General features: G+C 38.6%; 1 protein-coding gene across 1 annotated transcript; it reads left to right on the top strand.

Annotated features, from left to right (window-relative positions):
• The first annotated feature begins 1,550 nt into the window (after positions 1-1,550).
• PANK3 (pantothenate kinase 3) lies at positions 1,551-12,228 on the top strand. The gene is made up of 6 exons (XM_010180927.1): positions 1,551-1,895; positions 4,563-4,816; positions 5,440-5,616; positions 7,190-7,313; positions 10,469-10,594; positions 11,954-12,228. The coding sequence occupies exons 1-6, from the start codon at positions 1,560-1,562 to the stop codon at positions 12,002-12,004; spliced, it is 1,068 nt and encodes a 355-aa protein (XP_010179229.1). The 5' UTR covers positions 1,551-1,559; the 3' UTR covers positions 12,005-12,228.
• The last annotated feature ends 1,789 nt before the right edge of the window (positions 12,229-14,017 follow it).

Raw genomic sequence — 14,017 nt, 5'->3', positions numbered from 1 at the left:
GAAGACTCGATCCTAGTTATTTGGTAGGCCCACTGAGCAGGAAGGAGCCAAAGTATTTTAGGCAGTGCTTGGCTTGCTGTGTCCTAGTTAAAATCTGAACGAGTTGGATTGCCTCCTACAGAGACTTCCCTTTCTGGTTTGCTGGGTGAATCAGCTTCCCTTCTTCCGTTTCGATCTTGTGACATTGTTTACAAAAGCCTGAAACTTAGTGAGAGGACTTAATAAATCATCAGTTAATTGTGGTCAAACAGTAAGGTGACAAATTGTCCAGAGTCACAGTAGAAAGACATTGGGTGTGCAGTTGTACAGTCAATTAATTTGTGACTTAGTCTTATGGTTAAATCTCTGCTTTATAGAGGGATATCAGGTTTAGAGAACTTCTTTATTCCCACTTGGAGCTACATTTTACTCACAGAACTTACCCTTGTATTTAAATTTTGTTTTTCAAGATGAGTTTGGCTGCTGGCTCAGGCTTTTTTGTTAATATCTAACAAACTGAACATCCATTCCTGAAAGTTGAGGCAACTTTGAAGTTTCTTTTATTTTAAACGTTTGCACTCATGTTATAAATGAACTGCCACATGGCCAGCCTTGACTAAATACAGTTAAATCCTTAGTCAAATTCTTCTCAAGAATGAGTCCCCACTGGGAATGTAAATTTGACATAATTACACCTTACTCATGATGAACATGTTAACATCTCTTAGGTTTTGTTCCTAAGTTTCATGCTTCTATAATATATGAATTACATTTGAAGAAATGATTTTAAACTCTACAGAATATTAAAAACAAACAAAACCCAAACCCAATAACTACTCTAAAACAACAACAAAAAACAACCCAGCAAGTTATAGTTTCAGTTAGGAAATAAAAATATGAGCTTCCCAGTTGGATGTTTAGGATCTTTCATAAACTTATAAATTTTTATTTCAACGCTGGTTTCGTGAGGTGACAGTGGTGAAACTCAGATGAAGATGACTTTGCTGAGTATCTGTTTGACCACATGTGGTTGGAAGATTTATTGATGTAGGCAGATTCATATCATGGTCGTAGATGACATACACCAAATGAGATGTGTTACATGAGTGAGCAAAAGAGAACTGTTAGAACACCTGTCCTACTGCTGTTGTCAGCTGTAATGTGGAACCTGCTTTCTCATGAGTGTGCACCGCAGTCTGTGCTAAACTATATCAAAACTCTTGTCATAGGATGAAAGGTTATTTTAATCCCTTGTTCTCCAAAAAAAAAAGAAGTGGTTGAATTTTGTTTGCGTTGGTATGGAAGATGCCATGTGTTTTGGGGAGTTCTTAGTTGGGCTTTCTGAGCATATATGACAGCATGTGTACAGTTGCTCATTTTTCTATTTTTACCTGTGACCAGAGGGATATTTAAGGTCCTGTAATGGAAATTAGTACTAATTCTTTGTTCTTATGAGGAGTTTTGTTAATGCCTTTCATGTTGAGAAGTATAGTGTTGGTTTAGTCTTTAGTTACACGTTTGCTCTTTAACAAAGCTAATAGATCAATTCTTGTATATTCACAGCTTTTCCATGGTTTGGCATGGACATTGGGGGAACTTTGGTGAAACTTGCATATTTTGAACCTATTGATATCACTGCAGAGGAGGAGCAGGAGGAGGTTGAAAGCTTGAAGAGCATCCGCAAATACCTGACTTCCAATGTAGCCTATGGATCCACTGGCATTCGAGATGTCCACCTTGAGCTGAAAGACTTAACGATTTTTACTCGGAGAGGGAACTTGCACTTCATTCGATTCCCAACTCATGATTTGCCTACTTTTATCCAAATGGGAAGAAATAAAAACTTTTCAACACTACATACGGTGCTCTGTGCCACTGGTGGTGGCGCTTACAAGTTTGAAGAAGACTTTCGCACAGTACGTAGCCTGTCTTTCCTGGTGCTAAAGCTGATGCTAAAAGCTTTGCTGATGATGGGTTAAAATAAGCAGTATTTTGAAAAACTGGGGAATGCTTAAAGATTATTAATTACTCATTTCTTATTCAGTCTTAAGTGTGATAATCTAGAAATATGCTTTCTGACATAATCATAATAAACATACAGCTGGTTAGATGCTTCTGTTGATACAGTGAAGTGCAGAACACTTGTGGAAGTTAACAGTTTTCTAACTTGTGTTGTCTCTGGTGGTAAGTGTGCTTAAACTGCTGAGGTGTTTGTCTGACTTTGGATTTTCTTTCTTAAGCAGTCTTTGATGGTAGGGTTTCAGTGTTAGTGGGTGGGATTATCCTCATTAATTTAGTTCAATGCATTGTTTAGAGATCTGTGACAAAACTGGTATCTCAAAGACTGTCTTTCTTCAACTGCAGAATGGTTTGGGATTTTTCTGAGGTGTTTTGGCTCTTCTTTTGATGATCAAAATTCATCATTTGATTAGATGCAATTTCTGTATGAAGATAGTTGTTACTGAGAATCTTATCTCAGTATCCAGTGTGCATGTGTCCTAGTTTTAAAGTGGCTGCAGACCTCTTGTTCTTCTGGAGACAAAACAACTTTGAATAGCACAAAATGTTTGGTTTCAAAATTGCTTGTATTTCCATTCCTATGCCAGTCTTGCGTTGAGCTGGTACAACTGTTTATGGGGTAGGGTCACAATTTTTATAGCAGTAATAATTCATTATCTAAAACCCCACAAAAATACTTTATTTTGGTTCAGTTCCCTGATCTGCTCAGCAGTGAAGCTTCACAGTTGTGCCATGGCAAGAAAAGCTGAAGGGACCTGGGGGAAGAGGGGAGGGGACTGGCGGTGCTGTGATCTGGTACTGATGTCATTCAGCAGCGCGTGGTCTGGTCTGATGGTGCAACTTCGTAATACAACTGCAGGCTGCTTTTGAAATGTGAGCTCACCTGATTCAGAGATAGACTTTGTGTGTGGTCTTTCTTGGATTAGCTGTCTAATTTGAGACTCTAACTGTTGGAACTCCCTGCTGCGGTAAGGGAGAGAGCATGATCACATTTTCTGAAAGCCCAGAGTTAAATTGGATTAAATACGGTGTGAAATTGCAGCCTTCCTAAATTGTCTTTCTGCTTTGTGAGAGAATGGCAGCTTAAATGTCATGTGCAAAACTGAGGAAGAACTGTAATGAGCCTGACGTCCCATAGGATTTCTGACCTGTGGTTCTCTTATGATCCCTAGAGTGTTAATAGAATCATAGAATCATTAAGATTGGAAGAGACCTTTAAGACTAAGTCCAACCATCAACCTAACACCACCATGCCCACTAAACCATGTCCTGCAGTGCCATATCCACCTGCTTCTTGAACACCTCCAGGGATGGTGACTCCACCACCTCTGGGGACAGCCTGTGCCAGTGTTTGACCCCTCTTTCAGTAAAGAATTTTTTCCTAATATCCAATCTAAACCTCCCTGCTACAACTTGAAGCCGTTTCCTCTTGTCCTGTCACTTGTTACATGGAAGAAGAGACCAACACCCACCTCTCTTAAAACCTTCTTTCAGCTAGTTGTAGAGAGTTATAAGGTCTCTCCTCAGTCTCCTGTAAACTAAACAATCCCAACTCCCTCAGCCGCTCCCTATAATTCGTGTTCTCCAGACCCTTCACCAGCTTCGTTGCTCTTCTCTGGACACGATCTAGTGCCTCAATGTCCTTCTTGTAGTGAGGGGCACAAAACTGAACACAACACTTGAGGTGCGGCCTCACCAGTGCCAAGTACAGGGGCACAATCACTTCTCTTCTGCTGGCTGCACTGTTTCTGACACAAGCCAGGATCCCATTGGCCTTCTTGGCCACCAGGGCACACTGCTGGCTCATGTTCAGTTGCTGCCCACCAACACCCCCAGGTCCTTTTCTGCCTGGCAGCTCCGCCCACTCATCCCCAAGCCTGTAGTGCTGCATGGGGTTACTGCAACTGAAGTGCAGAACCCGGCACTTGGGCTTATTAACTCTCATACTGCTGACTTCAGCACGTTGATCCAACTTAGCCAAGTCCCTCTGCAGAGCCATCATACCTTTGAGCAGATAACACTGTTTGCAAACTTACTGAGAAGCAACTTAAAGTTGCAAGGATAGTTAGTATGATGCCATGGAAGTTTTTTTCTTCGGTTGTTACCTGCTGACATCTTAGAAATTACTGTTTCACTTCTGAGATGAGGGAGGACACCCACAAACCTTGAAAAGATGTGCGGATGTGTGCCTTTCACTAAGATGATGCTCTCTGGCTTTTGGTGACATTTTTAAAAATTTAGATTGATAAAAAATGTTGCTAACTTTTCAGTGAATCAATGTCTGAGTATCTCAAAACTTCTTTGGGTTTAGCAAAGCAGATATTTATACTGCCTGTCCTTGATTCAAGTCTGAGAACTGGGTTTATAGCCATAGTGATTTGTTAATTGATGTATTCAGAATTTACCTCTGAATTCTTTGTTGACTTTATAGTGGGACTGAAGTTCTTGAATTAGTTGCCTGAGATAGCTTTTTAAAGCTAGGCTAAACAAATATTCTCATGAATCTGTAGCATGTTTAAGCAGTGTTAGAAAATGTTAACGCTGTCTTTTTTGTTTTTTAACAGATTGGAAACCTTCAGCTGCACAAACTGGATGAGCTTGATTGTCTTGTCAAAGGCTTATTGTACATAGATTCTGTCAGCTTCAATGGCCAGGCAGAGTGCTATTATTTTGAAAATGCCTCAGATCCTGAGAGATGCCAAAAGATGCCTTTTACCCTGGATGATCCCTATCCCTTGCTGGTTGTTAACATTGGTTCAGGAGTCAGTATTTTATCAGTCCATTCCAAAGACAACTATAAAAGAGTAACTGGAACAAGGTAACTTAAATACCTAAATTGGAGTTGTTATTCTATGAACCAATGACCCTTCTGTTTTCAAAGGGGTTCTTCTCCCTGATTCTTCTACCTATCCCTGCCCTCACTCTGTAGTATGGAGTATTTTATCTTTCATTTACAGCTGCATTCATTGAAAACCCTTCCCCATAGTACTGATATTGCAGACCTTTAGCCAGTATCTGCTTTGTCAATCGATGATTGCTAGAAGTGCTCCATAGTGAGAGTTTTACAGATTCTTGTCTTAAGTTTTGATAATGTGTCCAGTGAACTTCTTGCTCCGTATGAATAAACACATCCACATGTTTCACAGAAAATGATCAGGGGTCAGAGTCAGTGGCATGATGTGGGTATTTAGGGAATTTTAGTCTCTGATTAAGTCTGAAAAAGCTTACGTTTTGAGAGTTTATAACTGTTAGCTCTTACTGTATTGTTAGCTTCTTGTAAGTGACTTCTGTAAATGTTAACTATGTTGACAGCTGTTTGTGTAATGAACCCTGAGGAAGAAAGCAGACATCTTGGTATCTTAGGTTGAAGGGCTTTATTTGTTTATTTTGTTAGTTAGACCTAGGAAATACTATTTAAAAGCAACTAGCTTTCTTTCTTAGTCTAGGTGGAGGGACCTTTCTTGGTTTATGCAGTTTGTTGACGGGCTGTGAAAGTTTTGAAGAAGCTCTGGAAATGGCATCCAAAGGAGACAGCACACATGCTGACAAGCTGGTTCGAGATATTTATGGAGGAGACTATGAAAGATTTGGCTTGCCAGGATGGGCTGTAGCATCCAGGTAAGCAAGAGATCTTTTTGTTCGTTCTTTTGCCAGTTTGAGGGGCTTCAAAAACGAGACTAGTAATAAAGAGAGAACTTGACTACTATAAAAATTTGCAAACAGCAGTTATGTTTTTATTGTAAAAGTATATATACTCAGTTTTTCTGAAGATTTGAAGCCGCATGCAACTACGGGCAACTACTAGTTAGGTATTGAAGAAACCTCACGTGATGTATCATATACAGCTTTACATGAGTCAGAGAGAATGTGAGGTGATCACAGGAGTGGCAAGAGTGGAGTGCAGAGGAAAAACAAAGCAGATTCCTTCTTGATTTCCTAGAATCTTCTAGTAGGGGCATTGTCCATTGGGAAAGTGAGTAGAAGGTGATATTTTTGTTGCTCTTACAGTATCTCTTTTTTTAGGCTGTTTTTTGATAAATGATGGTTAGTACAGGCACCTGGCATAATGTTTTAACTACTTTTCTCACTTACGAAAGCTGTTAAACATAAACTGTTTGCACCATGAAAATTAATGTATTTTACTACCAATTACAGAGGATTTCTGTCATAGCTGCAAGTTTTATTTTCATTGGGAAAGTTTATTGGTGATATTACAGCTTCTCTACCCTTAAGAAATGTAAGAAGAGTAAACTTTTGGAGTGAAACTAATATGTACATAAGAGAGTACATTCAATCTTTGCTCTCATTCAGTAGTAAGTGGTCTTAATTCATAGTAACGTAATTCTTCACCCTCTCCAGCCGTCTGAGTCCAAGCCTCTTCAAAGAGCATATGCTGAGGTTTTAATATGTGCAAACATTACACTTTTAGTCAATGCATCTTAACTCATTCTGTATATAGGTGCTTTTTGTTACTTACTTTTTAAGACTCTTGGGATCTTTAATGACTGTTTGAGTTTTAAAATAATCAGGGTTCAGGCTCTCCAAACTGGCTTAGATATGGCACAAAGTCCTTAGTGGTAAGATGTCATGCGTAGCTATGGATTCTTGTCTTGTTTTTTTTCTTTCTCACAATTTGTAAGAAATTTCCTACTGTGAATAAGTAATGCAGATGTCCCAATCCAGAGCTCTTAATTTATACAATCTAAATAGCAGTCTGCCGTCTGTTTATTTTCTGTTTCAGAAGATTGTGTCCTGTCATAAAACCATTCAACTCATCTCTGTTTTACTGTTTTACTTTTATAGCAGAGGATTAAATAGATACTGTGAGTGAGGAAGCAAGCATGAGGAGTTAAAAGATTCGCCAGAGTTAGACATTGACTTGATTTACAGTGACTAGGTTTGCTGCCTAAGGATAAAACTTCTTTTTGACGTAGATGCTTCTTCATGAAAGTCAACAATCTAAATAAAAATATTTGGGAGAGGGTCATTATAATAACAAGATTGACTGTTTCCTGTGAAGGAATAAATGTACGCATTGTTGTGTCACTTGCTAAATTGCTGCATGTAATAGGGAGCTCCTTAAAAACAAACATGAGACTTAAGTTCTGTTAGAGCATAAAAATTACATTCTGAAATTACTTCAAATGCACACTAATCACTTTGTACTCAATGGAAATTTTTCATGTTCTAGTTTTGGGAATATGATCTACAAAGAGAAGAGAGAGTCTGTTAGTAAAGAAGATCTTGCAAGAGCCATTTTGGTCACCATCACCAATAACATTGGGTCTATTGCCCGGATGTGTGCAGTAAATGAGGTAAAATCTTCTGACAAGGAAATGATCTATCTATAGGTCTGTTACTTGGTTTTACATTAGACATCTGCTTAAATGATGTAGCATTTTAAACCTTTTACATTAAATTCATTTACAAACCGTTTATAAATGAAATTAAGTAGTTCCTGTAGCGTTAAAGAACTAGGAACTGGTTCAGAATATTTTGACAGTATTTGGAGAAGTGGGATGAAGATACCTTTGCCACTGGGGAGGGTAACCTGATGTGGTGGACTTCAAACTAACTTTATTAAGGAGTGGAGCCCGAAGCGTGCCGAAGAAGGAGCAGAGGAGCATGGGATGTTGTGATGAAAGGACTTTGAAGTCCCTTTGCAAAAACAGGATGATGGTGGGCCCAGCTTAAGTCTCTGTACGCAAACACATGCAACATGGGGTACAAGAGGACCTGTGAGTCCTGGCTCTCATGAGGGTCTACCCCAGCCACTATAGAAAGGATAACATGGCAGATCACAAGCAGTCTATATTTCTCTGTCTGCTGGGGACAATCTTCTGACAAGTGCTAGGCAGGCTGACTAGGCAAGCATGGTGCTGGATCAGCTGCTCATGAGTGAAGAACTGGTTGAGGATTTCCCTGACAGCTTTGAAATAGTAGAATTTAAGGTCTTGAGGAAAGTGGGAAAGGTTTTGAGGTAAGTGGGAAAGGCCAGTAGCTGAATGGAGACTCCAGATGGACTTGAGTAGAACAGGATTGTTTTGGGGGGGTATTTAGGAGTCAAGATCTGATGGGAAGTTGTCCTAATGGCATAAGGAGCCCAGAATAGCTTGTTGATCTTTCACAATAGCATCCTCCTGGCAAAAGCAAAAGGTGGGATACAAACTGGCTGGGGAAAAGCACTGCAGAAGAGAAGGGGGTGCTGACAGACAAGTTGAACTGAACATGAATCGGTAGTGTACATGCACAGTGGTGAAGGCTGACCTTGTACTGAGATGTGTTAGCCAAGGACATAGCCAGCAGGTCAGAGGATGCAGTAGTTTGGGCATGACCTCTTTCCCCTTCCTTCCCAACCACCACCACTGCCAGAAGTGAAGCACTGACAGACTAGAACAAGTCTAGCAGGTTACCAAGGCAGCCCTGCGTGGAGCACCTGATGTATGGACAGACTCTGAGGGATCTGGGTTAACCCTGAAGAAACAGCTGAGTCTTGTGATGGTTGTCACTATCAAGAGGCTTACAGGGAGGACACTGCCGAGTATGGCCATGCACAGCAGAAGGATGGAAAGCAATGGATGCAACTTGCAGCAAAGGGAATTCAGATTGGTATAAGGGAAGAAAGATGCTTGCAGTGAGAGTGGTTAAGCCCTGAAACGTGAACTCAGAGACTGTGAACTCTGCGTCCTTGGAGAGTTTCAAAGCATGTGACTTGAGCAACTTAGATGTTGAAGTTGCTGAAATACATGCTTTGAGCAGTGCATAGAACCTGATAGCCTCCAGTAGTTTCTTTAAGATGAAATTATTCTCTGATTAAAGTTCACAGAAAGCCTTGTTTCTACGTAAGAATTCTTTTTAAATTTTTACCAACTCTTGAGGCCTTAAATTGGTTTGATGCTGGTCGTCTCACTGGTTGGTACAGAGACGGTTTCCTGTCATCATCTTTCTCAAAGCTCTGCTAAACAGAACCAGTATGCGTTCGGTTTCAGTGTGGTTAGCATGGACAATCAAGAACCTGTGGAAGAATACTTCGGATAAACTGAGGTTTAGTAACTGCTTTCTTAGAGAAGACTAATGGTAACTGTATTTAAAGCTCTGCTTAAAATCTATGTATGTGATAGTCTCAGAAATATCAACAACGTTGTTAGCTGCAGTAACCCTCCTTTTGCTTAGGAGCCAGACCAATACATTTCTTCTGGTTTCAGTATTGCAAGTTCTCCCTGAATTTCCGTCTCATGTCTGTCTCATCTGTGTCTTGGAGAAGAAAGTTAATTTTGTGGGTACTGAGCTAATGTTGGAGTTGATTTTTTGTTTTGCTTTATGGCAAAGGTTGATAACAAAAGAGATAAGGGTGAAGTTGAAAGTACATACTAGTAGTCTGAGTCTGAAGCAAATGTATACCATTTATACTTAATGGTGGGTGTAAATGAGAACTCATAAACAGCACAAATTAGCTTTATTCCAAGGGAGGTTTTTTGGTCTAATTCCAAGATGTCACAGAACTACAAATCATAAGAAATAGTTAATAGGAATCCACACACTAATATCTTGAACTGATGTATAAAGAGAATGTGGATTTAATTTTCTACTTCCTGCTATAGAGCAGAATTATGTTTGACTGGGTGCCTTAGCGCAGTGTGTTTGTCTTCACTGTGGACTGCTCAATATGGTGAAAAACAGTTGTGTTACTCACTTGAATACTGGTTGAATTGTCATACTAGTTTTTGTAGTAACTTGGATACAAATATTCATCTAACAATTAAGCGCTTATTGAAGCACTATGTTAAGCACTAATACAATTCAGTTTTCTTTGATTCTTGCTCTCGTATTATTAAACCAGTGTTTAATGTTGCTTCCACTTAACGTTGGATATATTTCAGTGAGTGGAGAGAATTAAACTTTTCACTGTTTTACATTCAACTTCATTAATATTCACAGCTCAATTCTAGTATTTGTCTAATCTTATACTGAGTATACTGAGGTATACAGGTATATTGAGCCCTGAAGATGAGAGGAACATCTGTTATGTCTTGCTGTCTTCGGCTTCTTTACAGTGCTGCCTTGTTGCATATGGATCAAGCAGCATTGTACAGGGCTATGAAGGCACTGAGTCTTCTCTACCGAATACAAGTATTTTTCATTTAATTTAACTTTTAGCTAGGCCGTTTCTTTGGCTTAGTTACTGAAAATACTCACTTTATTTGAAACACAAATGCCACTTCTCAGTAAATTAAGTCCTTTAATTCTTGAGGGTTGCACAGTTCTTCCTTTTCCTCAGGTATGCTATTTTTTAAAATTTTGGAACCATATTTTAATTGTGAGTTGGTGGTTTATTTTGGGGTTTTGGTTTGTTGGTTTTTTTTTTTTCCTTGCTCAAAACAGTCTGTTCTTTCATAGCTTAATTCTTCAAAGCTTTGTTAAACAGTGAAAAGACTTAATCCTTTACTGTTTGTTTTTTTCTTCATTGTAGAAAATAAACAGAGTTGTGTTTGTTGGCAATTTTTTACGTGTGAATACTTTGTCAATGAAGCTTCTTGCATACGCACTGGATTACTGGTCAAAAGGCCACCTGAAGGCCTTGTTTCTAGAACATGAGGTACGCTCTGGTTCATTTATCTGTATGTATTGTTTTACCATAAATGAAAAGTGCATGTATTGAGGAGCGCTTATGTGTGATATCCTGAGACACCAAGTACTCAGTAAACATTGGAGATAAGAGGAGGTTTCTTGTGCTGTGTCGGTTCTGTGGGGAGAGCTCTCACTGCCAAGGAAGTACTTCTGTCACCTTAGGGTTTCTCAATGCATGCTGTATCTTCGGAGAGGGTCAGGAAGAATGTTAAGCTCCGCGCTAAGGTTCAGTAGTCTTCTCTTGGTTTTGGGTGGAAATAATAGTAAGTACTGTTTCAAAAGATTAGAGAGAGATCTAAAGCACAGGCCTTTGAAATACTTCTCAACTGAGGTTGAGCAACATCCTGAAATTTGAGACTGCTTTTAACAAGGACTGCTTTCATAAAACTACAGATACGCCTTTAAGCTGTTGTGGTGCTTTTAACCTCTGAGACTAACCTGCTTTTGGGCAGCTTCTGCAATCTAGATCAGTAAGTAATGCTGAGAGAGTTAACCTGTTTTGATGAAAGCATAGGCAGCAGCTGGAAGACCTATAGCTTCTTGGCAGTGGGCTGGCGATTTCTGTCCTCAGTTTGTTGGTCTGCAAATATTACAGCATTACATCGGTTCCCCTTCAGTTAATTCTCACAGTTTTTTCCCTTTGTTTTTTATCCTGAGACTGACAGTAGTCTGTCCTGGTGCTAGTGTCTGCAGTAATGGCAGAAAGGTTCCGTGTTAGTTCTACCCCCTTCAGATTTTTCTTAGGTAAATTCTTCCATTTGCTCAAGAGTAGATTCCAAACACTTCTGTATTTCATAGTTATAGGGAGGGAGAACAACTCATTTCCCCAGAGCGGGGAAGTAATCCAACAGGAGAACGTGGGATTTTTTTTGTATGCAAGTAAGTATACAGTCCAAAACATGGTGTTGAAGCTTGGACATAATTCTTAAAACGTGTGAGGTGCAGTTAGTTTAAGAAATTTTTGACTTGTACCTTAGGAATAGTGTTGCTATGGATATCGAATAACCTTTAGCAACTAAAATACATAGCTCTTGTAGGAAAAACAAACCAAACCAAACCTGATTTCCATGCTTTAAGAGTCGCTGGTACATGTCTTGGAGTGTTGCAGTGTATGGAAAGGTTTGGGTGAAATCTCCTAAAGTTAAGCTAGATAAAGTTGAAATGTTTGTTTCACAAAGCTTAAAAAAACTATTATGAAAGATATGTTAAAAGTATGTGGTATTTTTTTCTGTAGCATTGGTCCACCAGATGTTTTGTCATCATTGAAATGTGATTAGTGCAGAATTTAATGTCCTACTTGAAATATTTTTCTGTTTGTTTCAAACAGGGATACTTTGGAGCTGTTGGTGCTCTTCTTGGGCTGCCAAATTTCAGTTGAGATACCAGATGTCACTGCACTGAACTGTTTTCCACCTGAATGACACTTGTTTATGGCTGCAGGAACTAAATCTGAGGAGGGAAGAAGAAAAGAGCAGATTTTCTCTAACTTTTTAAGTGATGAACTACTGAACTGCTGGCATTGTAAGGAAGGAGTTTTCACTCTCTTGGCCATAGAAAAGTGACATGTTTGAGGATATAGTTTATGTTCTTTGGTACATGTAGCCAGTATCGAGCTTTTAATATGCAATACATCCTCTGAAAACAATCCTCTGAATGCCAGTTCTTTAAGTGCTCAGTATGCAAACATTGCAAGTTTATTCCTGAGGCCTTGGGCCCATCAGTTTTGTATATAATTGATGAATGAAAAATTATTTTCAGTAGTTACGCTACATTGCGAACACAATTTCCCATGTGTACTCACAGAAAAGAACTTTAGAAACAGTACGGTACTATCTACAAGAGGTGGAAACTGTAAACAATTTCTTCCCACAGTAAGAATAGTAATGATTTTATTTTTGTGTGTAATGGAAATAGTGCTTTAATTTTCATGGGAAGAATAAAAACGCAAAAAATGAGCCAAAGCTGCAGATTAAGCAGTTCATGTTTTGAAGGTTTCGTGAAGTTATTCACTTGCACTCTTCATTTATTTGAAGATGCAACTGGTATTTTGGGAAGATACCATCTGGTTTTGGTTGGATTTGGAAAAGAATTTAATTATTAATGAAGGCAGGTTTGGGGGGCTTTTAGTTTTGGTTTTGGTTTTTTTTCTGTTTGTTTTGGAGTTTATTTTTTTGTTGTTGTTGGGTTTTTTTTGAGGACGTGACTTCCAAAATGCCTTCTGTTTGTTTTCTGGTCCCTTCCAAATGCTGATATTGTGCATCATTATTTGTAAAGGTACCACAAAGCCTGAGAGAACTGAAGAAATCCTTATAAAATAGACAGAATATGGGTCCTCATAATTCTGATGCTTTGGCTCATTTCTGAGGAGGTTTGGAAAATTTCTGTCCTATCCTACTGGTTTTAAAATATGATTTCTCCTCAATTTTATAGGCGTTAATCAGAATGTAATTAGATGTTAAAAATCAAAGGCTGTTAGCTTGATTTTTGGATTTGAAGATTTGTTTTTGAAAGCTGAGGACAGCATCAGAGTTTGTATTGCAGCACCAAACAGACGAATATTTAGTGCACTTGCAATATGGAACCATTCATCAAATTGTGGCCTTGGGATAGAATCTTTACTTTGGAACTGATCTTTGTTTTTTTCTGTATACTTCTAAAATTTGATTGTGATTATTGTAATAAGTTTAGTCCTGAAGCCAGGGCGTGAGATCTTATAAGAGTATTACACAGTCATTAGTACATGACTCTGTGTACTAAAGAGCTACCCAATTTTCTGATGCCATTTTAATGTTAAATATTTCCTATAAGTGCATGAGGAGCAACCGGACTAGAACACATTCGTATCTTGGGTTTTAAGGTGTTTTTTAAAACTGCTGATTGCTCAAGTATCCCACAGCATAGCTGTTACATTTACAGACACATCCACCTAGTGTGCTAGAAACCTCTGTCTGCTATTTTCAGCCTTCTCTTTCTTAAAATTCAAAGCACCATACTGACATTGTATCTTTAACAACAAATAATTCTGTAACTTAGAGTAGCCAGTTCATTAAGCCAAGTGCCAATTGCAAATACAGTTCCATTTATTGCTGCTTTTCCTGGTAACTCATACTACATTTCCATTGTGCTTGCTCTCATATTACATTTTAGACATTAAAAAAAAATTGCACTCACAGTTCAACTCATCTAACGCTAAATCAAAGCACTTCAGAAAATAAGTTAATATGGTTTTTATAGAATGTCTTTATAAATTCTTTATACGGTTTCTTTTAAGTTATGGTTGACTATATAGATAGTTACCTTTATTTGGTTATAAAACTTTGTAAAAACTTGATTTTCTGAATGTTTTGGCAGCTTCTTGAAAATTTTGCAGATGAACTGTGTGCTTTTCTTG

The sequence above is a fragment of the Mesitornis unicolor genome, unplaced genomic scaffold (genome assembly GCF_000695765.1).
Source record: "Mesitornis unicolor isolate BGI_N332 unplaced genomic scaffold, ASM69576v1 scaffold9383, whole genome shotgun sequence".
Taxonomy (NCBI): Eukaryota; Metazoa; Chordata; class Aves; order Mesitornithiformes; family Mesitornithidae; genus Mesitornis; species Mesitornis unicolor.
The sequence above is the reverse complement of the archived record's forward strand: the minus strand, read 5'-3'. Positions and strand labels throughout refer to the sequence as shown.

Bases quoted from the DNA above. Each gene is read 5' to 3' on its own strand.
- PANK3 (XM_010180927.1), top strand. From the start codon at position 1,560: ATGGACATTGGGGGAACTTTGGTGAAACTTGCATATTTTGAACCTATT. The intron at 4,817-5,439 runs GTAACTTAAATA...TTTCTTTCTTAG, and splicing joins AAAAGAGTAACTGGAACAAG to TCTAGGTGGAGGGACCTTTC. The intron at 7,314-10,468 runs GTAAAATCTTCT...TCTTCATTGTAG, and splicing joins GGATGTGTGCAGTAAATGAG to AAAATAAACAGAGTTGTGTT.